Below are 27,542 nucleotides of genomic sequence, written 5' to 3' on the forward strand. Positions count from 1 at the left end.
GAATTATAGTAGACTTTCTCATCACAAATACTGAATACTATGAGGCAGGGGAACAATTATCCTAAGAGTTATGAGGAAAAAATCTTTTCAACTTAGCATAATAAACGAAGCAAAATATAAATCAAGGGTAAGGGTAGTAAAAAGACATGCTTAAAAATGAAAAATCTTGGAAAATTTACCTCTCATTTTTTTTATTACGTTTCATAAGGATTTCTAAGTAAATAAGTAAGTAGATTAAGAAAGAGAAAGATACTAGTTTCTATCCAAAGAGAAATAAAAAATGTCCAATATTGGGGTGCCTGGGTGGCTCAGGGGGTTAAGCATCTGCCTTCGGCTCAGGTCATGATCCCGGGGTCCTGGGATCGAGCCCTGCATTGGTCTCCCTGCTCAGCAGGGAGTCTGCTTTTCTTTCCCTCTGCCTTTCCCCCAACTCATGCTATCTCTCTCTCTCTCTCTCAAATGAATAAATAAAATCTTAAAAAAAAAATGTCCACTATTTACATCTCTTCAGTCGGTCTGGAAAGCAATCAGTCCAATTAGGAGGAAAAGGCAAAGTGCTCTAGCAATGGTATACTTGAAGGAAAGAGACATCAAAGACTGTATGCACTTCTTTAGAATTTATTGATTTTCTCAATTTAAAAAAGGAGTCAAAAGATACTTTTTATACTGATGGTGTAAGAAACATTTATAAAATAGATTTTCACTCCTGGAAAAGTACTAAGTAGAAGATAAAACTGGTGATGTTTGGAGGGAGGGCAATCAATCTGGAGAAGTATACTAGATCATTAAATACTATAGCTATACATCAACAGATTATTTCTGAAGTTGATATAACCAAAATAGTGGCAAAGATAATATAGATTATTTCGATTTTGGAGGTAACCACTGGAAGAACTAAAATGAGACATAAATGAAGGAGTGAAAAGTAGGTGGCTCAAGAAATGGATTTCTAGAGACAGATTTGAGGGGAGAGGGACTTGTTTTCATTTTAAACTCCTCTGCATATTTGGACTTGTTAAGCATGTATAAGTTAAATTTTGATTAAAAAAAAAGATAAGTTGAAAACAAGAATATAGGTACATGTGTAATATGGTCAAAATATGAATATATGTACTCATGATTACATGTATGAGTAGGTATACATGAATATATGGTCAATTAATGTTCACATGACATGTATCAAAACCTCAAGAAGCTAATATTTATAAATATGTCTATATTTATATAGACTATAAGTGGTGCAATGGTGTACAAAGAGTAAAATAGGCACACTGCTGAGAAGTTAATAGGAAGTAGCCTATTGGGTTCACCCAAGTGAAATATTTTCACAAACCAGCTCTTGGAGAAGCAAAAAATGATACAATTACATGTCATGAATCTTCAGGATTGCTTACAAATAGTCAAAGCCACATTTTATTGAATGCCAAGGGCTTTGTATGGGTGTGATACACACACACACAAACACACAATATGTACAGGTGTCAACTGAATAAAAGTGCCAACGATGGATTTAGATTGGCTGGTTTTGAATCACCGCTTGACCATTTAATAGCAGGGAAAATCGGGCAAATGATTTAATGTCTCTGCTCAGTGTCTTCTTTTGGAAAATGAGGACACTAATATGGCTGTTAGGATGATTAAATATGAAAAGGTACACAAAGTGCATGTATGTAGCAAATATTTAATAAGCATTAAGTGTTTTAATATTTACATATAATGCATTTATTTTGTAAATATTTAACTAGCCATATGCTATAATAAACATACTTGTGCATATAAAAAGACTAGAAGGAAATGAACTGATGAATTAAATGTGCTTATCTGATGGGGTTCTAGGTGATTTTGTTTCTTCTTTATACTTTTCTGTAACAAACTTATAACGATGTACAGGTTTTACATTTATAATAAAGACTATAAGTGTTAATTTTGTTAACTGCAATGTGATATTAAGCTAAAATATCAGAGGTTTAATGTGATTGTTAGGAAATATTTCCACTTAACGAGAGTTCTGAAATACTGGCAAAGGTTATTGGGTTTACGAGTAAATAAAAGCAGAGAGAAACGTAAGTCCTTTTCACTTGTATCAACCTATTTGAAAGGCAGAGAACACATCTCAATTATCAAAGTCCTGTGGGAAGAAAAATGGGACTGTGACAATGTTCAAATGAATGTGTATTACTAAGGTTGTGTTTTAAAACAGACATGTAATAAGTATAACTTAGAAAATGGGTAGGTTGTTTTTACAAAGAGTTTTATTCTAATCATTTAATTTACAGTATAGAAACAGGGGAATGGAGAATTGTTTTTCTCACACTCAGTTCAATCTGGATGTAGTACCAACCACGAATATTCAGAATTTATAAATTATATACTCCTTAGCATGAAGAAGTAACTGAAGAAAACAAACACAGGCTAATGACACAAACCAAGGGCACTGTTACAACTGGGTTTCTTGGTATTTTAAATACGATTAAAATGGCCCTGATTTCCAATTATTTCTGCATTTGATATGCTAGAAGTAATAATAATTACAATGTGAAGAGCAACTCAAGTTAATGTATAGTTAAAAACTAAAAAGATAACCAGGTGAAGTAACTTTAGTAGTTATAATCTGTCACTTGGTACTGGGAAAAAACAATTGAATGCAAAGGCAATGACTAAAATTCAAGCTGGCTGAAGTCAATTAGTGGTTATTAAATTTGTGAACCCCAGTGATATTAACATAGCTGTCCTCTTATCATCCTTGTATTTTGTAATAAGAATATTTGCCATCATTAAAACCACTGACATATCTAATAGGATTTCTTGATCTGGAAAGAGTCATATATTATGCTCATGTTTAATTTCTCAAGACTAATTTCTGGGGGTTTCATTTGTACTTTATTTTTGAAAGTAGGACAGTAGTAGAAACATTAAACAAAAGCATCATGAGAACAGAATCATATAGAAATGAAACTTTAAAGAAAATTACTATAATTTGGGAGCATATATATATATATATATATGCTTATATTTCTCTATGCATCTATCCACACATATGAACACAATGACAATGAAGGGATAGAGAAAAACGGCAACACTGAGGGTATCTTTAAGGTAAGATTATCAGTCTTTCACTTTTTTTGTTCTTTGTACTTTTATAGTTTCTAAATTTTCTACAATGAGCACATTGCTCAGAAACTATATATAACATATAAACAGAATGACATATAATAACATTATATATATATGATATATATAAACTATATAAAGTCTACACACTGGTTTGAGTTTCCTAAGGGAAACCGAACTACAGTACGTAAACAAAAAACTTATAGTCTAATCTCTATGGCCCATATGCATGCAAAATAAACTAAAATTAAAAGCATACATAATAAGCAACTGTTTTATGTTGTTAGAATTATTTTAACAAAATTGGTGAGGAATCTCAGCAACATATACACACTTTGTCTATGTCTGAGTGATGATCTTTTCATTATATGTATACCAGTTAAAAACAAATCCAGGCCACTCTTTTATAATTATAATACACATTAAATATCTAGGGTTGATATTTTCAGTGAAATAAAATTTAAAAGAAAAGAACACTTACTTTGGAGATATTGTCACAATGTTCCCTGTTTGGGAAAGGGAGAAGTCAGAGGCATCTTTTCCAACAATTACAGCATTATACACTAAGTTTTTCAAGCTTGGATTTTTCAGTAGAATCTATATTGAAGAAGAGAGTATACATAAGATCATGAATTTTAAAAATATATAATTTAGCACTTATTTTCACCAAAGCAAGTTATACATTTTAATCATGAAAATATTTCTAATGTGCACTAACTGGAGAAAAGCAGACTTTGTATTTAAAGATAACATAAATATATAGTTTAGCAGAATAAGCAAGGAGAAGGAGCTTTCAAGCTTTCAAGAAAGGAAATGACAGATGTAGAAACACCTGATTATCAAAGATTTAAAATCCAAAGTTAGCAACTTGGATTTTATTCTTACTGCAAAGGGAAATCTTTGGAGATTTTTAAACAGAGAATTTATAGAATCCAGTTTGCAAAAAGGATACTCAGGCTGCTCAGTGCAGAAAGATTTATAAAGGAGTGTACTTTTAAAAACACAGGCCCAGGCTGAAAATGATGGTGGCCTTGACTCAAAGCAGTAGTATAACAAGGGCCTGGCTGTCCCTTCCTTCCTGATGCCAAGATAGGGAGGGTATGTGAAGACAAGTTACTTCATTTTTAGAGAGAATATTTCATGATAACTGTGAATATCCAAGGGTGTATATAGAATATAATGTGGATTAAAAAAAAAACACCCCAAAAAACAGACACACTGGAAAGACTCCAGGTTATCATGGAAAGTACTGACTCAGAGGAGAAAGATGACCTGGGGGAAATGCATGATTGGCCAAATTAGAGTGACAACAAGGTGAGTGCAGCTTACGCAGCCCAGGAAGTATAGTCACAGATTTCTGAAGAATTAACAATTAGCACCACGTGTGATTAGAGTGACTTATAGTGATTATGGTGACTTGTACAGAATATGGTAGATTTGTTAAAGATTAAATTAACTAGGGGCACCTGGGTGGCTCAGTCAGTTAAGTGTCCAACTCTTGGTTTTGGCTCAGGTTGTGATCTTAGGATTGTGAGATCAAGCCCTGCGTCAGGCTCCACACTCAGCACGGAGTGTGCTTGAGATTCTCTGCCTCTCCCTGTCCATCCCACCCTCCCCCAGCTCTGTCTCTCTCTCTCTCTAAAATAAAAAAAAATCTTAAAAAAATAAATAAAAAAGTAATTAATTTTATGTTTCGATTAGAATTTTTGTTAACTACCAGGAGAAGTACATTGTTGCTGAAGAGTTTCTTCTATCTTTGGTTACACCAAGGAATTGGGGTTCTCATGTTGCTTACCGATGTATAATATCAGTTATAATGGAGGCAAGACAAACCCAGTGTGTTTTTTTTTTATTTTTTATGTATGTACATATGAATTTGAAGTATTAATGAATAGACCAAGTAATTTTAAGTTCCAGAGAACTAATTTCTGTTTTCTGAAAGGAAATGTAGAAAAATCATGAGGATTCCCTGTGAGCTGCTACTGATTTTTAGTCCTGGAACATCCCTAACCAGCCCTGAGATCTTAAGGAAGCCACTCATTCTCATTATGTCATATCCTATATATGACAGAAAGGCACTGGGCTCACCTGTGGTCAGCTTATTCCACCCAGGATTTCACGTTGGGGTGGTAAGTGGTAAATGGGGACAAAGGAAATCTGTTCAAGGAGCCTCAATTCCCCTTTTGCACCTTTTGCAAAATAGCTTATCTTTCACTATTTAATAGCTATCTTTAACTACTGTGCTTCTGTGTAAATTCTGCTTCAAAAAGGGAGAAGAAAAGTTCAACTGCATTTAAAAATGTCTCAGAAAATCACACACTCTATATTTTTTTTAATGATCACTCTATTTTTTACTGGTTCCAGGATTCTATGTTTCTATTACTGACATATAGTTGCACAAATACTTTTTCAATTCTAGTAGCCATTTCTTGAGATTCTTTTTTATTCTAGAGTGATGAAAATGTTGGTAAAAATGATATTCAATGACTTAAGCACTGTCATTTATGGTGTTGATGCATAGGGGCAAACTATGCCAAATGTTCTCAGCAATTTCCAAATCAGTGATTTTTCTTAAATGAAATTTAAAACTAAAGCTTGTTATAACTGACATTTTCTTGCATTTAAATTTAATTTTTGTTATCGTCAAAAGACATACTCTACATTTGTGAAAAATCAAAGTTATATCTGTATAATTTCATCTATAATCTTTTTTTCCCCTTTTTTTCTTTCTTAGTAGGCTCAATGCCCTACATGGGGCTTGAACTCAAGACCCAAAGATAAAGAGTCAGATGTTCTACCTACTGAGCCAGGTAGGCATCCCTCATCTATAATCTTAAAATACAAACATTATTTCTAGTAAACAGCTAAATGTGGAAAGAACTATTTCCATTTTAATATGCTTTAATTTGATTTTTAACATCACAATTAAAATTTATATTTCAACATTAGTGTTAACTACTTTTAAAAAATAGTGGCAATTAAATGGCATAAAGAAATACAAACACATGGACAGAATTAGAGAACTGGAATTAAAACTAACTGAAATAAATCACTGCTTAATCTAATTCAGACTCATCCTAGACTCTGCGGGCTTAATCAAAACATTTCTAACTCTTTAGAAATTTTATTTTGAAGTCAAAAGACCTCTCCAATATAATTACAGCTCCAGGCTTTGAGGATCATTGCAGTTAGGGAATTATCAGAGTAAATACTGTTGAAAAAAATCTTCTAAAGAGTTTTATATCTTTTTTTCCTGATAAAAAGAAAAAAATTCATAAAAAGGAATCATATCTAAATTACCCTAAACGGAGCCCTTTACATGTTGAGACAAGAACCTGCGTTCTCCCCGATTTTTAACTGAATCCTTACCAACCATCACTCATATCATCACAGAGGCTATGTATTTTCTCAGAGGTTACAATTACAAGTCAAAAATCACCAAGACATCTTCTGAAGAGCAAATACGGACAAGTTCTGCATCGAATGTATAAAATTACACCCTCCCAACTAAATATGAGAAGGAATACATAAAACAGCCTGAAGAAAAGGAATAAACATGATCTGACCAAAGAGATAAAGTAATTTTTGTAGGAAATAAGATTCTACCAGTCCATAGTGTCCTCAGAAAGAAACAAGGAGAAACCTATAAATCTGGTTGAAGATTTTGTGAAAACTAGTAGAAGGAACAATCTTAAATAAACATAAGCAATTTAAAACTGTATGCTAGAAGATATTTCACAAGTGTAAGCTTGAAAAACAAATTGAGGTCAATGACCCTTGACAATATATTTCTCAAAGAGAACACTTCATAAATATGGACATATTTATACAGATTTGTTATTGTCACAGGATTTCAAATTTCATTTTTGATTTTTTTCTGCAAATTAAAAAATCCACCGTTACACATTTAGCAGCTCTTGGGTATATAATATCCTTTAGTGGGAATTAGATGGCCCTGGTCAGGAACACTTTCATTTTTATTTCCCTTTATATATCCTCATCTGAATAAAATTCATCTGGATGTGTAAACCGCTCCCTTAAGGAAAGCTGAGTACATTCAGAACACAAGTTTGCACTTATGGTCTCAGTCCCTTTGCATATGAAATGGGTCTCAAGTATCCTCAGAAAATTTGCCCTTCAAAGTGCCTAACTTTCATTTTCTACCTCCCCAAACCCCATTCATCAAATGAATCACGGAATCATCATTTCACTACAGGTGATGGTTACTATTAAGCAAAAATTGTCCCTTTCACTCGGTTAAACCTTCTTCTTTAGAAGAAGCAATATTTGCTAAGGCTTATTTTTTTTAAGTTTATTTATTTATTTTTTAGTAATCTCTACACCCAAGGTGGGGCTTGAACTCACAACCCTGAGATCAAGAGTCACATGCTCTTCCGACTAAGCCAGTCAGGTGCCCCAAGATGGCAAACATTTTTATGGGTGCTAAAATGAAGTATCAAAACATCATTCATTATCTGCCAATCCCCCTCCTTTTTTTTGTGTTTTTTTTTTCATTTAAATTCAATTAATTAACATATAATGTATTATTAGTTTCAGAGATAGAGGTCAGGGATTCATCAGTCTTGTATAATACCCAGTGCCCATTTCATCACATGCCCTCCTTAATGTCCATCATCGAGTCACCCCCCCCACCTCTCTCCCCTCCCCTGAAGCAACCCTCAGTTTGCTTCCTATGATTAAGAGTCTCTTCTGGTTTGTCTCCCTCTCTGATTTCGTCTTATTTTATTTTTCCCTCTCTTCCCCTATTATCTTCTGTTTGTTTCTTAAATTCCACATGAGTGAGATCATATGATAATTGTCTTTCTCTGACTGACTTATTTTGCTTAGCATAATACCCTCTAGCTCCATCCACATCATTGCATAAGTGGCAAGATTTCATTTTTTTTGATGGCTGAGTAGTTTTCCATTGTGTGTGTGTGTGTGTGTGTGTACCACATCTTCTTTATCTGTTCGTCTGTCGATGGACATCTCAGCTCTTTCCATAGTTTGGCTATTATGGACATTGCTGCTATAAATAGCTAAGGCTTAATATATCATATTGATACTTCTGTTAATTTTGGGTTAGAAAAGAAATAACTAAAACCCCTGTGAAGTGTTTCACTCCAAATATATCCTTACCTGTCTCAGCACAGTGTCATGTAGAGTACAATGAAAGGGCACCACCTTCTTGGGGAGATATGTAGGGAGCCTTTCATACATGTAGACACAAAGCATGAGCATCAGGATTGGATTAGGGTCACAGATATCCATGGCCTAGTTTCAATGAAAAGAAATATAAATTAGAGGATATACAGATAAAATATATAAAAAGAGCTAAAGCATAGTACATCAATTGTTGAATTACATTAAAACATTTTAAAATGTTACTGGCATTGACCCTGAGTTGTAAACACAGTAAACAGAATGTTGCTGTGAATCAGAAGAGCTTGACCTGGGTGTTAAAAGATGAATTAGATGTGTTCTCAGTATAACAGTGACCTCACAACCTCAAAGCCTCCACAAAAGCTAGTCAGAGGTCATAAAAATATTATGCACTAGAAATACTGACTAATGTCACTAAGACACCAGCCCTGATTTACAGTCCCATAATCAGCAGTAAAAGAAAACAGAGAAGTAAACAAACTACTGAGGTAAAAAGAAGGCAAGAATTTCAAGCAAAAGCTCAAGGGGAGAAGGCAACACATGAGACGGCCTTGAAGAATGCTCGGATCTCAAAGAGACTGTGTTTGGGGGGCAGAAAAGGGTGTATTCCATCAGAAAGGCAAAGAACTACAGCACAAGGATATAGGGAGGTACAGTGTTTATTCGTTAAAGAAGTACAATTTGAATCATATGTAAGGTAAGAAGGGACAAGCACTGTGGGAACAGACAAAGGAGCGCCAGGGCCACACTGTGGAGGGTCTGGATGCCAGGATGAGGGCCCTGATTTCTGAACAAGGAATAACACAAGAGCAACAATTCAGGCAGATCAGGCAGCGGGGTGGTTAGGGAGTACTTTTCCCAGAACAGACAAAATATAGTAAGTCAGAAAATGTAATCATACTGATAACCAAGATAAATTAGTGATGGCTGTTGGAAAAGATTTGAGATAAAAGCCAGAATTGCAAAGGAATAATGGCAGGGACAATCAACATAGCCTGAATGTACACTGAATACAACAAGTAGAGTCAGGAGAAGGAGGAAGGATTCTTTGTATCAGTTCCTATACTACCTATGATGTCCTAGAAAAATGTGAAGGTAGTAGGGGAGAATTATTCATAGCAAAGGAGTATTGAGAATGGTCCAAGGCAAGGATTCAAAGACATAAAACACCACTGATAGACACACACCTCTGTCATTGTCGATGTACAGAGAGCCCTCTACACTTCCATAAAATGAAGATCTACCTATGACTTAATAGCTCACATTCAAGTCAGTAACCGAAAATGATCCAGGCCTGGCTTGGAAGTGCAAATAGTGTGGGAGCCAAGGAGACTTAATGCGTTATGTGGAGCTAGCACACTTGACTCTGAAGTTCAGCAACAGTTACCAGCAAATAAAAACAGCTCCTCTGATCATCTGCTAGTTCACATTCCCAAATACATTCTTTTCCTCCTTTGGAAGAAGAGAAGAGTTGGTTCTTTCTTGTTTTGTCAATAAGCAGTAAGACTAACCAATAAAGGCGCCTGGGGAGGAGATTTTTAGTAAAAAATAAGGGAGCTGGCCTTCCACAGCAGGGTAGAAAGCTGCTAGTGAGTTCGATTTGAGGAAAACTGAGAAATACACCAAGACTCCAAAGTTTCTCATCAGTATTCGGTGGTTGTACATTTCTACATGAAAGACAGTGTTAGTCAACACATGAAGGAAAATTATTTAAGATAAGAACAAACTAAAAAAATAAATGCAGAGTTTAATTCCAACAAAGTGAAGAATATGGCTCTACTGGGCCCTCTGGGATGGGCCTGCCTATGAGTGTGATTCAAAGAGGGCTGTGGGGCACATGGGTGGCTGTCACTTAAGTGTCTGCCTCTTGATTTTGGCTTAGGTCATGATCTCAGGGTTGGGTTCCACACTCAGCGGGGAGTCTGGGGGAGATTCCCTTTCTCCTGCTCCCTCTACCCCTCCCCCACCTCCACACGCGTGGGTGCACGCGCACACTCTCTCTCTCAAATAAATAAATAAATCTTTTTTTTTTTTTTTTTTTTAAAGAAGGCTGTCTATGGTAATGGGAAATGTGTTTGCTGGGGAAAGGGTAAGACTAGTGGCAGAACACCCTAGGCTCAAGTCCGAGTTCAATAAGACACTTTTGAACACTTTTTAAATGACTACAGCATAAAATATATATTGGTAACAATATAGAATTGGTCCCAATACTCATCTTTGAAAAATATATAATGGGATGAAAATGCAATAATTTGGAAATTAAAAAAAATATGTTTATCTTAATGGGAAAAATACATTTGATTAAGATATTAGACTAAAAAAAAGAGAAAAGAGCATCCTTACTTTTCCTTATCATAAATTTCAATGAAGATAACCAAAAGCAATTACACTTTTGTCAATCCTTGACTTAAAAATCCAAATGGTAGCATAGGTTTGTTTCTTTTTATTATTATTATTATTTTAAGCTAAGTTTGTTTAAAACAAGACTTTCATGTGAAATATCTTTCAAAGATATAATCATTACTTTCTCTATACAGGTCTAACCTAGAAGAACTTCAACTGTATTGGTCCATTTTCCCCCCACAATGATAGTATTTTTCAACTAGCCTAATAAAAGACAAAAAATTAAACAGAAAAAGGTCATAATAGAGAAAAATGCTAGAGTAGAAATCTGGTAAACAAAATTCAAGTCCTGCTACTACACAGTTCCACGATCTTTACTAATCAATTGGTTTTCCAAGGCCTCAGTTTTTTCATCAGTAACAAGAAGAGGTGAAATAATATCGACTTTCATGGAGAATGTAATTTACTATGACTAAAAGATATCACCAGCTTTCATACTGGACACCAAACATAATGAGCAGTACCAACTGACATAGTGTAATTCTGGAGAGAACACTGTTGATTACCTTCCCCAAAGCAATTTTCTTTGTTCTTCTTCCCTAAGAATCCCAATTTTTGTGGCTGTTTCATTACTTTGATCAAACAATGGTTTATCTACAAGCATGGAATGTAATTATGGTCAATGACATGTAATGGGAAATATGCTGTGAACCACTGGAAAAGGTTTATCTTATGGAAAAAGAGAAGTGCAAGATGAGGAGCTACTCAACCAGCCTCAAGAGTAACTATATAAAGATGTTACATGAGAATTTCAGTAGAAACTTTGTGGTTATTAGTGCACATGCCTAAAGTAAAGCCAGCAGGCTGAGAAAGGCTGAGCAAAAATGAATCTCTAATAACTTTATTGAGCAACTGACTATGCTTATAATCTCCTAATGCCTGACTTTGTCCAATGTAAAATATTGTATTTATTTTTAAAGCACTTTCACACGTGAATTCTGTTATTTAATGCTAAAAAGCATCAGAGTTGATAAAAACAACTTTTTTGGTTTTGTTTTTGAGAGGGAGAGAGAGAGGAGGGGCAGGGGGAGAGAGAGAATCTCAAGCAGGCTCCATGCCGAGCGCTTGAGCCCGACAAGGGGCTGGATCCCACAGCACTGAAATCATGATATGAGTCAGATGCTAAACAGACTGAGCCACCCAGGAGCCCCAAAAACAAAAGTTTTAAGAGAAAAGTCAGATTATCTATTGAACCTTAGCTGCCATCACTACTCAGTGAATTAGGTGTAGTACAACCTCTACAAATGTCATATTTATTTTTATATACATTTCTTTATGTGAGGGAATAAAAATACATTCTATGCTGAGTCCAAATAATTCCCATCATATTTTTCTTTAAATATAAAGTATGTCACAAAAGAGAGAAGATGTAAACAACTGTTATATTCCAGGTGGCAAGATTCCACAACAGGACATAATAAAGGCACAGAAACTTATCTAGCTGATTCCACAGTTCAAAGAAGAATATAATAAATAAGAAACTTAAACATTAATAAACATATCCAGTGGTGAATTTCTTTGGTTTTAAATGTGAACCAGTGCTGAGCATCAGCATTAATTGACTATGGCTAAGTTAAATTTTTGAACTTTGCCATTTAATGTGCTTGGTAAATCCAGGTTGATGAAAAAAGTTAAGGAATTGGAACTGGTTAGTAAAAGCTTGGTAATTATCAGCTAGCTGTCAGTTTCTCCATTCACCAGATCTTAGACACCTTCTCTACATTTTTATGTATTAGATACTCACATTTAAAAATATTTTTTGGCTGCAGAATAAAATAAAAATTTTGAGTCAACGATGTATGATGATTTATGTTTTCTAAACAAAAATATTTTAAGTTTCCTTTAAACCCCGACCAAATTCTCAGGGGCCACCTTGAACACCAAAAGTCCCATGTAACTCTTCTTGGTTCCCTTACCAGAATGATTTCTGTTCCTTTTGATTCCCATAGCACACTGCTTCTATGTATACTATGGCATTCACTATCAGCTTTGCATCAGATCTTTTTCTTATACTTGTCATTATTAATAACATCTTTGAAGGCATGATTGTGGTTTAATCATATCTGTACCCCTTACAAGGTCTATCCAGTGTCTTTTATGGAGAATATTCAATTTGTTGAGCTGACGACAACTGTAGTATTTTTATTCTTCCAAACCAAAGTCTTTCATTGAAGTTTATCTTTAAAACTCTCTTATAAAAGAAATTTCTGGCCAAAATCCTAGAATACAGTTTCTCTTTACAACTATACCAATATAAAAGAAGGTAAATGTCAGACCTGAAACAAAGTGACGTTAACATGCAACCAAGCCATTATGAATATTTTTCTAGCAGGTGTGAGGAACAACTTTATACCCAGCCAGATATGGGTAATGGCATCATCAGTATCTCTCGTGTCATGGAAAAGAAAACTCAGAGTAAGTTGAAATGGTCTTTCTCCTGTGTCCTTCTTTTGTGACTGTTCACAAGGTCTAGTAGGCCTCAAATGTCTCCTGTATCAACTTATTAAGTTTCCATTCAAATGACATGAGTAGAGAAAATACTTTCCTCCTCGACCAACTGAAATTATATTTTGATTGGTCTGTGTTCCCTGTGTCCAGTCCCTCTCCTGTGAGTGCATTCCCATCATAGTTGTAAGAACAAATACCTTTTGTGTAGTTGCTAAAAAAAAAAAAAAAAAAAAAAAAGAACAAATACCTTCAGTCCTCTAATACCCAGATGGTAAGCTTCTTACTTTTTATACTGATATCCAGTATCCCAATATATACCTCTATCAATTTTTCTAATCCCAAAATTCAACTAAGGTAACCTATTCACAGAATTTCCTTACTGTATGTCATGTATTCCATTTGACATTCTGTTTATGCCATTTCTTCTGAGTGAACACTTTCCTCTCTTACCACTACCAATCCAAATCCAATCCACCTTCAAGACTCCAGATAAGTCCTGCCTTCTCCGCAAAGTCTTTGGTGGATCAATCTAGATCATATTGATCTCTTCCCTTATCTGAATTCTGTACTTTGTTTTTCACATACACTGACAATGACATGAGTAAAATGTTATTTATCATTGAACAGGAATATATCTTGATAATTCAATGATTTTGTATATTCTTCAAAGTAAGAAATCATTTTTTTTAAAGATTATTTATTTGAGAGAGAGAGAGAGAGAGAGACTGACCATGAGTGGGATAGGAGGCAGGGAGGGACAAAGGAAGAGGGAGAGAGAAACTTAAGCAGACTCCATGCTGAGTGCAAAGCTCAATGCAGGGCTCGATCTCACCACAGGGATCACAACCTGAGCCGAAACCAAGTAGGACTCTCAACCAACTGCACCACCCAGGAACCCCAAGAAATCATTTATTATACTACTTCATTACTCTAACAAAGGGCTCAAAAAATAGTAAGCATATAATGTGTTTGATTATTGCTATATAATAGTATAGATATATACTATATAATAGGATTTGGTTATTACTGAGGACTTGATGTGAAAGGACAGATGGAATTATAACATGGGGATCCAAATGTAATAATGTATATTGCCATTCTGATCTCTACATGAATATGTATTTTAAAACAAAAGTGAAAAAAAGTCTTTTTAGTTACTAAATTAAAAAATGATAATACATCTATATTCAAATAAATCTCCTTTAATTCATTCTTAGAGCTTGGGTAGTGCTACTAAATCACTCAAGCTTCATTCTTAGGGTTTAAGAAAAATGGACAAATCACTAGAACTATTTTCTTATGCACAGTTGGATATACACAATTATACATATGTAGAAATATACAGTAGATTTCTATGAAGTCATATTTCAAATGCCACATTTTAGCAATACCCTACAAAAAGATGGTTTCAATTTAGATTTAAAATATATGAACAAAAGATTATTAAAAGGAGTCAACTAACATTTTTACAAAGAAAACATACAATTGGCCAACAGGTACATGAAAAGGTGTTCAACATCACTAACCATGAGGGAAATGTAAATCAAAACCACAATGTGATATTACGTCACACCTATTATATAAAAGAGGAGAGATAAAGTGTTGGCAAGGATGTAGAGAAAGGAGAATTTTTATATGTGTTTTGTTGGTGGAAATCTGCCTTGTTATAGCCATAATGGAAAACAGTATGGGGGTCCTCTAAAAGTTTAGAACTACCATATGGTCCAGCGTCCCTACTTCTGGGTATATATCCAAAGGAAATGAAACCAGCATCTCAGAGATATTTGCACTTCCATGTTCAACTGCAGCATTATTCACAATAGCGAACATATGGAAAAACCTGTCTGTCGATGTAGGAATGCATAAAAAAAATGTGGCATACAGTGAATATCATTCTCAATGTGGAGAAACTAAGAGATTGTCCCTTCAGGTCAGGAACACAACAGGGATGCCCACTCTCACCATTAGGTTCAACATAGTACTAGAAGTCCTAGCCTCAGCAATCAGACAACAAAAAGAAATAAAAGGCATTCAAACTGGCAAAGAAGTCAAACTCCCTCTCTTCGCAGATGAATGATACTTTACGTAGAAAACCCAAAAGACTCCACCCTAAAATTGCTAGAACTCATACAGCAATTCAGCAACATGGCAAGATAAAAAATCAATGCACAGAAATCAGTTGCATTTTATACACTAACAACGTGACTGAAAAAAAGAGGAAATTAAGGAATCAATCCCACTTACAATTGCACCAAAAACCCTAAGATATCTAGGAAGAAGCCTAACTAAAATGGTAAAGGATCTGTACTCTAGAAACTATAGACCACTTATGAAAGAAATTGAGGAAGACACAAAGAAATGGAAAAATATTCCATGCTCATGGATTGGAAGAATAAACACTGTTAAAATGTCTATGCTGCCCAGAACAATCTACACATTCAGTGCAATCCCTAACAAAATACCATCGACATCTTTCACAGAGCTGGAACAAACAATCCCAAAATTTGTATGGAACCAGAAAAGACCCCGAATCACCAGGGGAATGTTGAAAAAGAAAACCCAAACTGGGGGCATCATAATGCCTGACTTCAAGCTGTATTACAAAGCTGTGATCATCAAGACAGCATGGTACTGGTACAAAAACAGACACATAGATCAATGGAACAGAACAGAGACCGCAGAAATGGACCCTCAACTCTATGGTCAACTAATCTTCGATAAAGCAGGAAAGAATATCCATTGGAAAAAAGACAGTCATTTCAACAAAGTGTGCTAGGAAAATTGGACAGCCACATGCAAAAGAATGAAACTGGAGCATTCCCTTACATCATACACAAAGATAAACTCAAAATGGATGAAAGACCTCAATGTGAGACAGGAATCCATCAAAACCCTAGAGAAGAACACAGTCAGTAACCTCTTTGACCTCGGCCACAGCAAGTTTTGGCAAGACATGTCTCCAAAGGCAAGGGAAAGAAAAGCAAAAATGAATTATTGGGACTTCATCAAGATAAAAAGCTTCTGCATGACAAAGGAAACAGTCAACAAAACTAAAAGGCAACCTACGGAATGGGAGAAGATATTTGCAAATGACACTACAGATAACGGACTGGTATCCAAGATCTATAAAGAACTTCTCAAACTCAACACCCAAATAACAAATAATCCAGTCAAGAAATGGGCAGAAGACATGAACAGACACTTCTCCAAAGAAGACATACAAATGGCCAACAGACACATGAAAAAATGCTCCACATCACTTGCCATCAGGGAAATACAAATCAAAACCACAATGAGATACCACCTCACACCAGTTAGAATGGCTCATATTAACAACACAGGGAACAACAAATGTTGGCGAGGATGTGGAGAAAGGGGAACCCTCTTACGCTCTTGGTGGGAATGCAAGCTGGTACAGCCACTCTGGAAAACAGTATGGGGGTTCCTCAAGACATTAAAAATAGAGCTACCCTATGACCCAGCAATTGCACTACTGGGTATTAACCCCAAAGATACAGATGTAGTGAAAAGAAGGGGCACCTGCACCCCTTGTGTTCATAGCAGCAATGTCCACAATATCCAAACTGGTGACGGAGCTAAGATGTCCTTCAACAGACAAACAGATAAAGATGTGGCTTATATATACAATGGAATATTACTCAGCCATCAGGAAGGATGAATACCTATCATTTGCATCAACATGGTTGGAACTGGAGGGTATTATGCTAGGTGGAATAACTCAATCAGAGAAAGACAATTATCATAAGGTTTCACTCATATTTGGAATATAAGGAATAGTGCAGAGGACCATAGGGGAAGGGAGGGAAAACTGAATGGTAAGAAATCAGAGAGGGATACAGACCATGAGAGACTCTTGACTCTGGGAAACAAACTGAGGGTTGCAGAAGGGAGGTGGGTGGGGGGATGGGGTAACTGGGGAATGGGTATTAAGGAGGGCACATAATCTGATGAGCAGTGGATGTTATACGCAACTAAGGAATCACTGAACACTACATCAAAAACGAATGATGTAGTATATGTTGGCTGACTGAATTTAAATAAAATAAAATTAAAAAAAAGAAAACATGATATATACTCACAATGGAATATTTAGTCATAAAAAAGAAAGAAACCCTGTTACTTTTGATAACATGGAAGAATCCAGAGGACATTATGCTAAGTAATATAAACCAGACACAGTAAGGCAAGTATTTTATAATTTCAATTGTATGTGGAAACTAAAAAAGTCAAACCCATGCAGTCTGAGAGTAGAATGATAGCTGCCCATGGAGAGGGATGGGGGAAATGAGGAGATGTTGGATCTTAAGTGTTCTCACCACACACACACACACACACACACACACACACACAAAATGGTAACTATGTGAGGTGATGGATGTGTTAATTACCTTGGCTCTGGTGATAATTTCACATTATATATGTACAATCACACATTGTATACCTACAAAAATTACATTTTACATACTAAATATATACAATTATTATTTAACAATCATACCTGGTGAAGCTCGAAAAAATACAAAAAGAAGAAATTGATATTTATGGAATATGTGATATATAGCCACGCACCTGTATGTCCATGTCAAAGCCAATTTCATGAAGTACATTCACAATAATCAGGCAATTGTGCAGATACTGTTCCGAATTTTTTGGTTGTGTGTACATTTTTTCGAAATGAGATTCAATCTGGAAAAGACAACAATCAAATTTTTAGTAATGGAATAAAAATTACTGCTTTTTAACTCTTCTCTTTAGTTCGGCAAAGAATCATTTAAGTATTAACATCTGTCAGTAGTAGCGTATTACAATCAAAATACCGAAATAAACAGAAAGGGAATGCTGGTCATTCAGATTCAGGTGTGATTTAAATTAAAACATTGAAAAATATCAGTTTATAAAAAATACTGTGAATTTTAATTACTAAGTTCTTTCAAATAATAGAAGACTACGTTTCATAAAAAAGACTCTTACCAAAAACGGACAATAGGCTCCCAACTGTGTTGCAAAAACAAGGCCATCTAAAAGATCTTTGTCAAAATTTAATATCCATCTCTCAGAGGGAATAACTCCTGTTCCAAAAAAGAGAGTAAATATAACATGTTTTACTTTTCTAAAAAAGATAACTTATGGTATCTGTCTGAATATATTCTCATATTGTCACTATATAATACAGAACGTATTTAAAATTGGCAGACATCATAGAAAAAAATGCTTTCAAAATCATTCTCATTGTGGAACATTTAGTGCCCAGTTCAAACAAAAAGGAAAACAGAACATGTGCGTGGCTTTATTTCCCTGGTTTTCAAGGAATCACTGATCCTTGATACGTTTTCTTCCAAAGTGACATACAAAAGAACGAAGAAATGATCTGGAATTTTCTATTCCGTCAAAAGGAAAATGAATTGATGGGGGGGCAAAGCAAGATGGCAGAGGAGTAGGAGACTTGGATTTCGTCTGGTCTCAGGAATTCAGCTGGATAGGCATCAAACCATTCTGAACACCTACGAACTCAACAGGAGATCGAAGAAAAGAATACCAATAACTCTGAACGGAAAAGCGATCACTTTCTGGAAAGTAGGATGTGCGGAGAAGTGAATCCGAGGCAATATTCCAGAGGATAGACGGCGGAGGAGGGGGCCTCTATATGCCTCTTCCCGCAAGTGATAGAGCCGCGGAGCACAAAATCGGAACTTTTAAAGAAGTCGGCTCCGGTGAGGGACGTCGCTGCAGTGGCTAAGCGGGGGGTGGAACCCTCCCGGGACAGTGTGGTCTCAGGACCCTCGGGGTCACAGAAAGACCGGGGGTGCCTGAGTGCGGCAGAGCTCCCAGGTATCGGAGCGGGAAAGCCGGCTGCAGGGACGGAGCCAAGGCGCGGGCTCTCAGCTTGGGGTTGCCATAAACTGTGATCCGCAGCCCAGTCGGGCCACTGCTCCTCCAGCAGGGACCCAACAAGTGGCAGATCCGGGGAGACTCCCCTTCCTCCCCCGGGAGGAGTGGCGCAGGAGCGCACCGCGGGATCTGCTGGGTTTAGAGACTCCACACAGGGTCAGGTGCCAGAGAGAGAAAAGCTCGGTCACAGACCGGATGAGCACGGAGTGCGGCTGAAGACCGGGGAGACGGGAGTGACTGATTGCTTTTCTCTGGGGGTGCACTGAGAAGCGGGCCCCGAGTTCTCGGCTCCTCCGGGGCAGAGAATGGAAGGCCGCCATTTTCACTCTCCCTCCAAAGCTGTACAGAAAGCTTGCAGGGAACAAAAGCTCCCAACGGCAAACCCGAGCAGAATACTTAGCCCGAACCCAGCAAGGACGGGGCAATTCCACCTCCGGCAAAGACATTTGGGAACCACGGCAACAGGCCCCTCCCACAGAAGATCAGCAAGAACAGCCAGCCAAGACCAAGTTTACCAATCAATGAGAACAGCAGAACCCTAGAGCTAGGGGAATACTGCACATTGAATCCATTGGTTTTTTAGCAGGATTCTTTAGTCTTTCAAAGTTAATTTTTTTTATCTGTCTTTTTTTTTTAATTTTTCTTTTTTCCCTTTTTCAGCCAACATCATATCAATCCCTTTTTTAAAAAAAATTTTTATTTTTCATTTTAAGAGTCATATTCTATCACTTCATAGTAGTTACCCTTATTTTTGGTATATATATATAAGTTGTTCTCTCTTTAAAATTTTCAGATACAGTTTCTTCAAACAGATCAAAATATACCCTGAATCTCTACTGTATGGCTTTGTTCTAGTCTCCTACCTGATCACATTCTCTCCCCTTTTTTCCTTCTTTTTTTAAATCCTCTTTCTTTTTTCAAACAACTTCTTATCAAGTCCTTTTATAAAATTTTTATAAATTTCATCTTTACAGTCATATTCCATCCTTTCATCATATCAACCCCTATTTTTGTACATATATAAGTTTTTCTTTCTTTAAAATTTTGGGAGGCACTTCCTTCTAACAGAGCAAAATAAACCCAAAATCTAGTGTGTGGCACTGATCTATGCACCAGCCTGATCATATTTGATCATATTGTTTTTCTTTTGTTCTGTTTCTGTTTGTTTTTATCTTTTTCTTTCTCTTTTATCTTTCTTTCCCTGTCTTTCCCCCAGGTTTCAGGTCTTTTCTGATTCGTTTAGAGTATATTTCCTGGGGAGGTTGTTACCCTGTTAGCATTTTCTTCTCTCATTCATCTATTCTCCTCTGGACAAAATGACAAGATGGAAAAAATGACCTCAACAAAAAGAACAAGAGGCAGTACTGTCTGCCAGGGACCTACTCAATAGGGACATTAGTACAATGTTGGAACTAGAGTTCAGAATCATGATTTTAAAGATACTAGCTGGGCTTGATAAAAGCATGGCAGTTATTAGAGAAACCCTCTCTGGAGAAATAAAAGAACTAAAATCTAAACAAGTCGAAAACAAAAAGGCTACTAATGAGGTGCAATAAAAAATGGGGGCACTAACTGCTAGAAAAAATGAGGCAGATGAGAGAATCAGTGTTACAGAAGACCAAATGATGGAAAATAAAGAAGCTGAGAAAAAGAGAGAGAAACAACTACTGGATCACGAGGGCAGAATTCGAGAGATAAGTGATACCATAAGACAAAACAACATTAGAATAATTGGGATCCCAGAAGAAGAAGAAAGATGGAGAGGGGCAGAAGGTATATTGGAGCAAAATATAGCAGAGAATGTCCCCAATTTGGGGAAGGAAACAGGCATCAAAATCGAGCAGGCACAGAGAACCTCTCTCAAAATCAATAAAAATAGGTCAATACCCTGAAATCTAAAACTAAAACTTATGAATCTCAGAGACAGAGAAAAATCCTTAAAGCAGCTCGGGAGAAGAGATATGTAACCGACAATGGTAGAAACATTAGATTGGCAACAGACGTATCCACAGAGACCAGGCAGGCCAGGAAGGACTGGCATGATATCTTCAGAGCACTAAACGAGACAAATATGCACCCAAGAATACTATATCCAGCTAGGCTGTCATTGACAATACAAGGAGAGATAAAAAGCTTCCAGGACAAACGAAAACTAAAGGAATTTGCAAACACGAAACCAGCCCTACAAGAAATATTGAAAGGGGTACTCTAAGCAAAGAGAGAGCCTAAAAGCAGCATAGACCAGAAAGGAACACAGACAATATACAGTAACAATCACCTTATAGGCAATACAGTGGCACTAAATTCATATCTTTCAATAGTTACCCTAAATGTAAATGGGCTAAATGCCCCAATCAAAAGACACAGGCTATCAGATTGAATTAAAAAACAAGACCCATCAATATGCTGTCTGCATTTTAGACCCAAAGACACCCCCGGATTGAAAGCGAAGGGGCGGAAAACCATTTACCATGCTAATGGACACCAAAAGAAAGCTGGGGTGGCAATCCTTATATCAGACAAATTAGATATTAAACCAAAGACTGTAATAAGATATGAGGAAGAATAGTATATCCTGCTTAAAGGGTCTATCCAACAAGAAGATCTAACAATTGTAAATATGTATGCCCCTAACATGGGAGCAGACAATTGTATAAAGCAATTAATAACAAAAGCAAAGAAACACATTGACAACAATACAATAATAGTGGGGGACTATAACACCCCCCTGACTGAAATGGACAGATCATCTAAGCAAAAGATCAACAAGGAAATAAAGGCTTTAAATGACACACTGGACCAAATGGACTTCACAGACATATTAAGAATATTCCATCCCAAAGCAACGGACTATACATTCTTCTCGAGTGCCCATGGAACAGTCTCCAGAATAGATCACATCCTAGGTCACAAATCAGGTCTCAACTGGTACCAAAAGTTTGGGATTATTCCCTGCATATTTTCAGACCACAATGCTTTGAAACTAGAACTCAATCACAAGAGGAAAGTCGGAAAGAACTGAAATACATGGAGGCTAAAGATCATCCTACTAAAGAATGAATGGGTCAACCAGGAAATTAAAGAAGAATTAAAAAAATTCATGGAAACCAATGAAAATGAAAACACAACTGTTCAAAATCTTTGAGATGCAGCAAAGGCAGTCCTAAGAGGAAAGTATATAGCAATACAAGCCTTTCTCAAGAAACAAGAAAGGTCTCAAATACACAACCTAACCCTACACCTAAAGGAGCTGGAGAAAAAAGAGCAACTAAAGCCTAAACCCAGCAGGAGAAGAGAAATAATAAAGATCAGAGCAGAAATCAATGAACTAGAAAGCAAAAGAACAGTAGAACAGATCAATGAAACCAGGAGCTGGTTCTTTGAAAGAATTAACAAGATTGATAAACCCCTGGCCAGACTTATCAAAAAGAAAAGAGAAAGGACCCAAATCAACAAAATCGTGAATGAAAGAGGAGAGATCACAAGCAACACCAAAGAAATACAAACAATTATAAGAACATATTATGAGCAACTGTATGCCAGCAAATTAGATAACCTGGAAGAAATGGATGCATTCCTGGAGATGTATCAACTACCAAAACTGAACCAGGAAGAAATAGAAAACTGAAGAAATCCATAACCACTAAGGAAATTGAAGCAGTCTTCAAAAATCTCCCAACAAACAAAAAGCCCAGGGCCAGATGGCTTCCCAGGGTAATTCTACCAAACATTTAAAGAAGAATTAATACCTATTCTTCTGAAACTGTTCCAAATTAGAAAAGAAAGGAAAACTTCCAAACTCGTTTTATGAGGTCACCATGACCTTGATCCCCAAACCAGACAAAGACCCCATCAAAAAGGAAATTTACAGACCAATATCCTTGATGAACATGGATGCAAAAAAATTCTCACCAAAATACTAGCCAATAGGATCCAACAGTACATTAAAAGGATTCTTCACCACGACCAAGTGGGATTTATCCCTGGGCTGCAAGGTTGGTTCAACATCCGCAAATCAATCAACGTAATACAATACATTAACAAAAGAAAGAACAAGAATCATATGATCCTCTCAATAGATGCAGAAAAAGCATTTGACAAAGTACAGCATCTTTTCTTGATTAAAATTCCTCAGAGTATAGGGATAGAGGATATGTACCTCAAAATCATAAAGGCCATCAATGAAAAACCTACAGTAAATACCATTCTCAATGGGGAAAAACTGAGAGCTTTCCCCCTAAGGTCAGGCAAGTGGCAGGGATGTCCACTATCACCACTGCTATTCAACATAGTATGAGAAGTCCTAGCCACAGCAATCAGACAACAAAAAGAAATCAAAGGCATCCAAATCGGCAAAGAAGACATCAAACTCTCACTGTTTACAGATGATATGATATGTTATATGGAAAACCCAAAAGACTCCACCCCAAAACTGCTAGAACTCATAAAGGAATTCAGTATAGTGGCAGGATATAAAATCAATGCACACAAATCAGTTGCATTCCCATACACCAACAAGACAGAAGAAAGAGAAATTAAGGAGTCGATCCCATTTACAATTGCATCCAAAACCATAAGATACTAGGAATAAGTCTAACCAAGGAGGCAATGGATCTGTACTCAGAAAACTATAAAATACTCATGAAAGAAATTGAGGAAGACACAAAGAAATGGAAAAACGTTCCATGCTTATGGACTGGAAGAACAAATATTGTGAAGATGTCAATGCTACCTAGAGCAATCTACACATTCAATGCAATCCCCACCAAAATACCATCAACTATTTTTAAAGAAATAGAACAAATAATCCTAAAATTTCTATGGAACCAGAAAAGACACCGAATAGCCAGAGGATTGTTGAAAAAGAAAAGCAAAGTTGGTGGCATCACAATTCCGGACTTCCAGCTCTATTACAAAGCTGTCGTCATCGAGACAGTATGGTACTGGCACAAAAACAGACACATAGATCAATGGAACAGAATCAAGAGCCCAGAAATGGACCCTCAACTCTATGGTCAACTCATCTTCGACAAAGCAGGAAGGAATGTCCAAAGGAAAAAAGACAGTCTCTTCAACAAATGGTGTTGGGAAAATTGGACAGCCACATGTAGAGGAATGAAACTGGACCATTTCCTTACACCACACACAAAAATAGACTCCAAATGGTTGAAAGACCTAAACGTGAGAGAGGAGTCCATCACAATCCTAAAGGAGAACACAGGTAGCAACCTCTTTGACCTCAGCCGCAGCAACTTCTTCCTAGAAACATTGCCAAAGGCAAGGGAAGCAAGGGCAAAAATGAACTATTGGGATTTCATCAAGATAAAAAGCTTTTGCACAGCAAAAGAAACAGTTCACAAAACCAAAAGACAACCGACAGAATGGGAGAAAATATTTGCAAATGACATATCAGATAAAGGGCTACTATCCAAAATCTATAGAGAACTTATCAAACTCAACACCCAAAGAACAAATAATCCAATCAAGAAATGGGCAGAAGACATGAACAGTTTTCCAAAGAAGACATCCAAATGGCCAACAGACACATGAAAAAGTGCTCCACATCGCTCGGCATCAGGGAAATCCAAATCAAAACCTCAATGAGATACCACCTCACACCAGTCAGAATGGCTAAAATTAACAAGTCAGGAAATGACAGATGTTGGCGGGGATGTGGAGAAAGGGGAACCCTCCTACACTGTTGGTGGGAATGCAAGCTAGTGCAACCACTCTGGAAAACAGTATGGAGGTTCCTCAAACAGTTGAAAATAGAGCTGCCATATGATCCAGCAATTGCACTACTGGGTATTTACCACAAAGATGCAAATGTAGGGATCCGAAGGGGTACGTGCACCCCAATGTTTATAGCAGCAATGTCCACAATAGCCAAACTGTGGAAAGAGCCAAGATGTCCATCGACAGATGAATGGATAAAGAAGATGTGGTATATATACACAATGGAATATTATGCAGCCATCAAAAGGAATGAGATCTTGCCATTTGCTATGACGTGGATGGAACTGGAGGGTGTTATGCTGAGTGAAATAAGTCAATCAGAGAAAGACATGTATCATATGACCTTGCTGATATGAGGAATTCTTAATCTCAGGAAACAAACTGAGGGTTGCTGGAGTGGTGGGGGGTGGGAGGGATGGGGTGGCTGGGTGATTGACATTGGGGAGGGTATGTGCTATGGTGAGTGCTGTGAATTGTGCAAGACTGTTGAATCACAGATCTGTACTTGTGAAACAAATAATGCAACATATGTTAAAAAAAAAGAAAAAAGAAGATAGCAGAAGGAGAATAATGAAGGGAAATAATTTGGAGGGGGAAACGAACCATGAGAGATGATGGACTCTGAAAAACAAACTGAGGGTTCTAAGAGAGGAGGAGGGTGGTGGGATGGGTTAGCCTGGTGATGGGGATTAAAGAGGGCACGTTCTGCGTGGAGCACTGGGTGTTATGCACAAACAATGAATCATGGAACACTACATGATAAACTAATAATGTAATGTATGGTGATTAACATAACAATAAAAAATTAAAAAAAACAAAAAAAAAGAAATGGGCAGAATACATGAACAGACATTGTTTCCAAAGAAAACATCCAAATGGCCAACAGACACATAAAAAAGTGCTCAACATCGCTCAGCATCAGGGAAATCCAAATCAAAACCTCAATGAGATACGACCTCACACCAGTCAGAATGGCTTAAATTAACAAGTCAGGAAATGACAGATGTTGGCAGGGATGCGGAGAAAGGGGAACCCTCCTACACTGTTGGTGGGAATGCAAGCTGGTGCAACCACTCTAGAAAACAGTATGGAGGTTCCTCAAAAAGTTGAAAATAGAGCTACCATACAATCCAGCAATTGCACTACTGGGTATTTACCCCAATGATACAAATGTAGGGATCCGAAGGGGTACGTGCACCCCAATGTTTATAGCTGCAATGTCCACAATAGCCAAACTGTGGAAAGAGCCAAGATGTCCATTGACAGCTGAATGGATAAAGAAGATGTGGTATATATATCTATATATATATACAATTTAATATTATGCAGCCATCAAAAGGAATGAGATCTTGCCATTTGCAATGACGTGGATGGAACTGGATGGTGTTATGCTGAGCGAAATAAGTCAATCAGAGAAAGACATGTATCATATGACCTCACGGATAGGAGGAATTCTTAATCTCAGGAAACAAACTGAGGGTTGCTGGAATGGGGGTGGGGCGGGAGGGATGGGGTGGCTGGGTGATAGACATTGGGGAGGGTATGTGCTATGGTGAGCGCTGTGTATTGTGCAAGACTGCTGAATCACAGATCTGTACCTCTGAAAGAAATAATGCAATATATGTTAAGAAAAAAAAAAAGAAGAAGATAGCAGGAGGGGAAGAATGAAGGGGTGGAAATCAGAGGGGGAGACGAACCATGAGAGATGATGGACTCTAAAAAACCAACTGGGGGTGGTGAGAGGATGGGTTAGCCTGGTGATGGGTATTAAAGAGGGCACACTCTGCGTGGAGCACTGGGTGTTATGCACAAACAATGAATCATGGAACACTAAATCAAACACTAATGATGTAATGTATGGTGATTAACATAACAATAAATTTTTTTTTAAAAAGGAAAATGGATTGATGAATAAAGGACAATGAGAAAAATTAAAAAAAAAGAAAAAGGATATCTTATGGAATTTGAGCAATAGTCAAAAAATTTTTTTCTTTGCTTGGAAAAGAAAAAACATATTCCTTTGGAAATAAAAACAAAATTTAAACCTCCAAACAATCATAAGAAAATATTATGGAAAAGTATATGCCAACAAACTGGACAACCTGGAAGAAATGGATAAATTCCTAGAAACCTATAAATAACTAAAACTGAATCAGGAAGAAATAGAAAATTTGAATAGACTGATAACCAGCAATGAAATTTAATCACTAATCAAAAAACTCCCAACAAACAAAAGTCCAGGACCAGATGGCTTCACAGGTGAATTCTACCAAACATTTAAAGAAGAGTTAATATCTATTCTTCCCAAATTATTCCAAGAAACAGAAAAGGAAGGAAGGAAAACTTCCAAATTCATTCTATGAGGCCAGGATTACCCTAATATCAAACCAGAAAAAGACACCACTAAAAAAGAGAACTACAGGCCAATATCTCTGATAATAGATGCAAAAATACTCAGTAAAATACTAGCAAACCAAAGCCAACAATACATTAAAGAAATCATTCACCACAATCAACTGGGATTTATTCCTGGGTTGCAAGTATGGTTCAATAATCTCAAATCAATCAATATGATACATCACATCAAAAAGTGAAAGGATAAGAACCATATGATCCTTTCAATAGATGCAGAAAAAGCATCCAACAAAGTACAACATCCATTCATGATAAAAACCCTCAACAAGTAGGTTTAGAGGGAACATACTTCAACATAATAAAGGCCACCTATGAAAAACCCACAGCTAACATGATCCTTAATGGGGAAAAAATGA

The 27,542-nt window shown here is 36.7% G+C and overlaps 1 protein-coding gene across 3 annotated transcripts in view; it reads right to left on the reverse strand.

The window, feature by feature from the left end:
• CFAP47 (cilia and flagella associated protein 47) overlaps positions 1-27,542 on the reverse strand; it is a 519,587-nt gene that overhangs the window by 266,600 nt on the left and 225,445 nt on the right. For 2 of the 3 annotated variants that reach the window (XM_088028500.1, XM_088028501.1), the window contains exons 34-37: positions 18,118-18,215; positions 17,716-17,832; positions 8,251-8,385; positions 3,593-3,708 (exon numbers count right to left, since the gene is read on the reverse strand). In XM_088028500.1, coding sequence (XP_087884626.1) covers positions 3,593-3,708; positions 8,251-8,385; positions 17,716-17,832; positions 18,118-18,215 — 466 coding nt within the window. The remainder of the gene's footprint in view (positions 1-3,592; positions 3,709-8,250; positions 8,386-17,715; positions 17,833-18,117; positions 18,216-27,542) is intronic. The other variant, XM_088028499.1, reaches the window with a different exon arrangement.

This window comes from Eumetopias jubatus, unplaced genomic scaffold (assembly GCF_037043125.1).
Source record: "Eumetopias jubatus isolate StellerSeaLion01/CBP00866 unplaced genomic scaffold, mEumJub1_p1.0 scaffold_11, whole genome shotgun sequence".
Classification (NCBI taxonomy): Eukaryota; Metazoa; Chordata; class Mammalia; order Carnivora; family Otariidae; genus Eumetopias; species Eumetopias jubatus.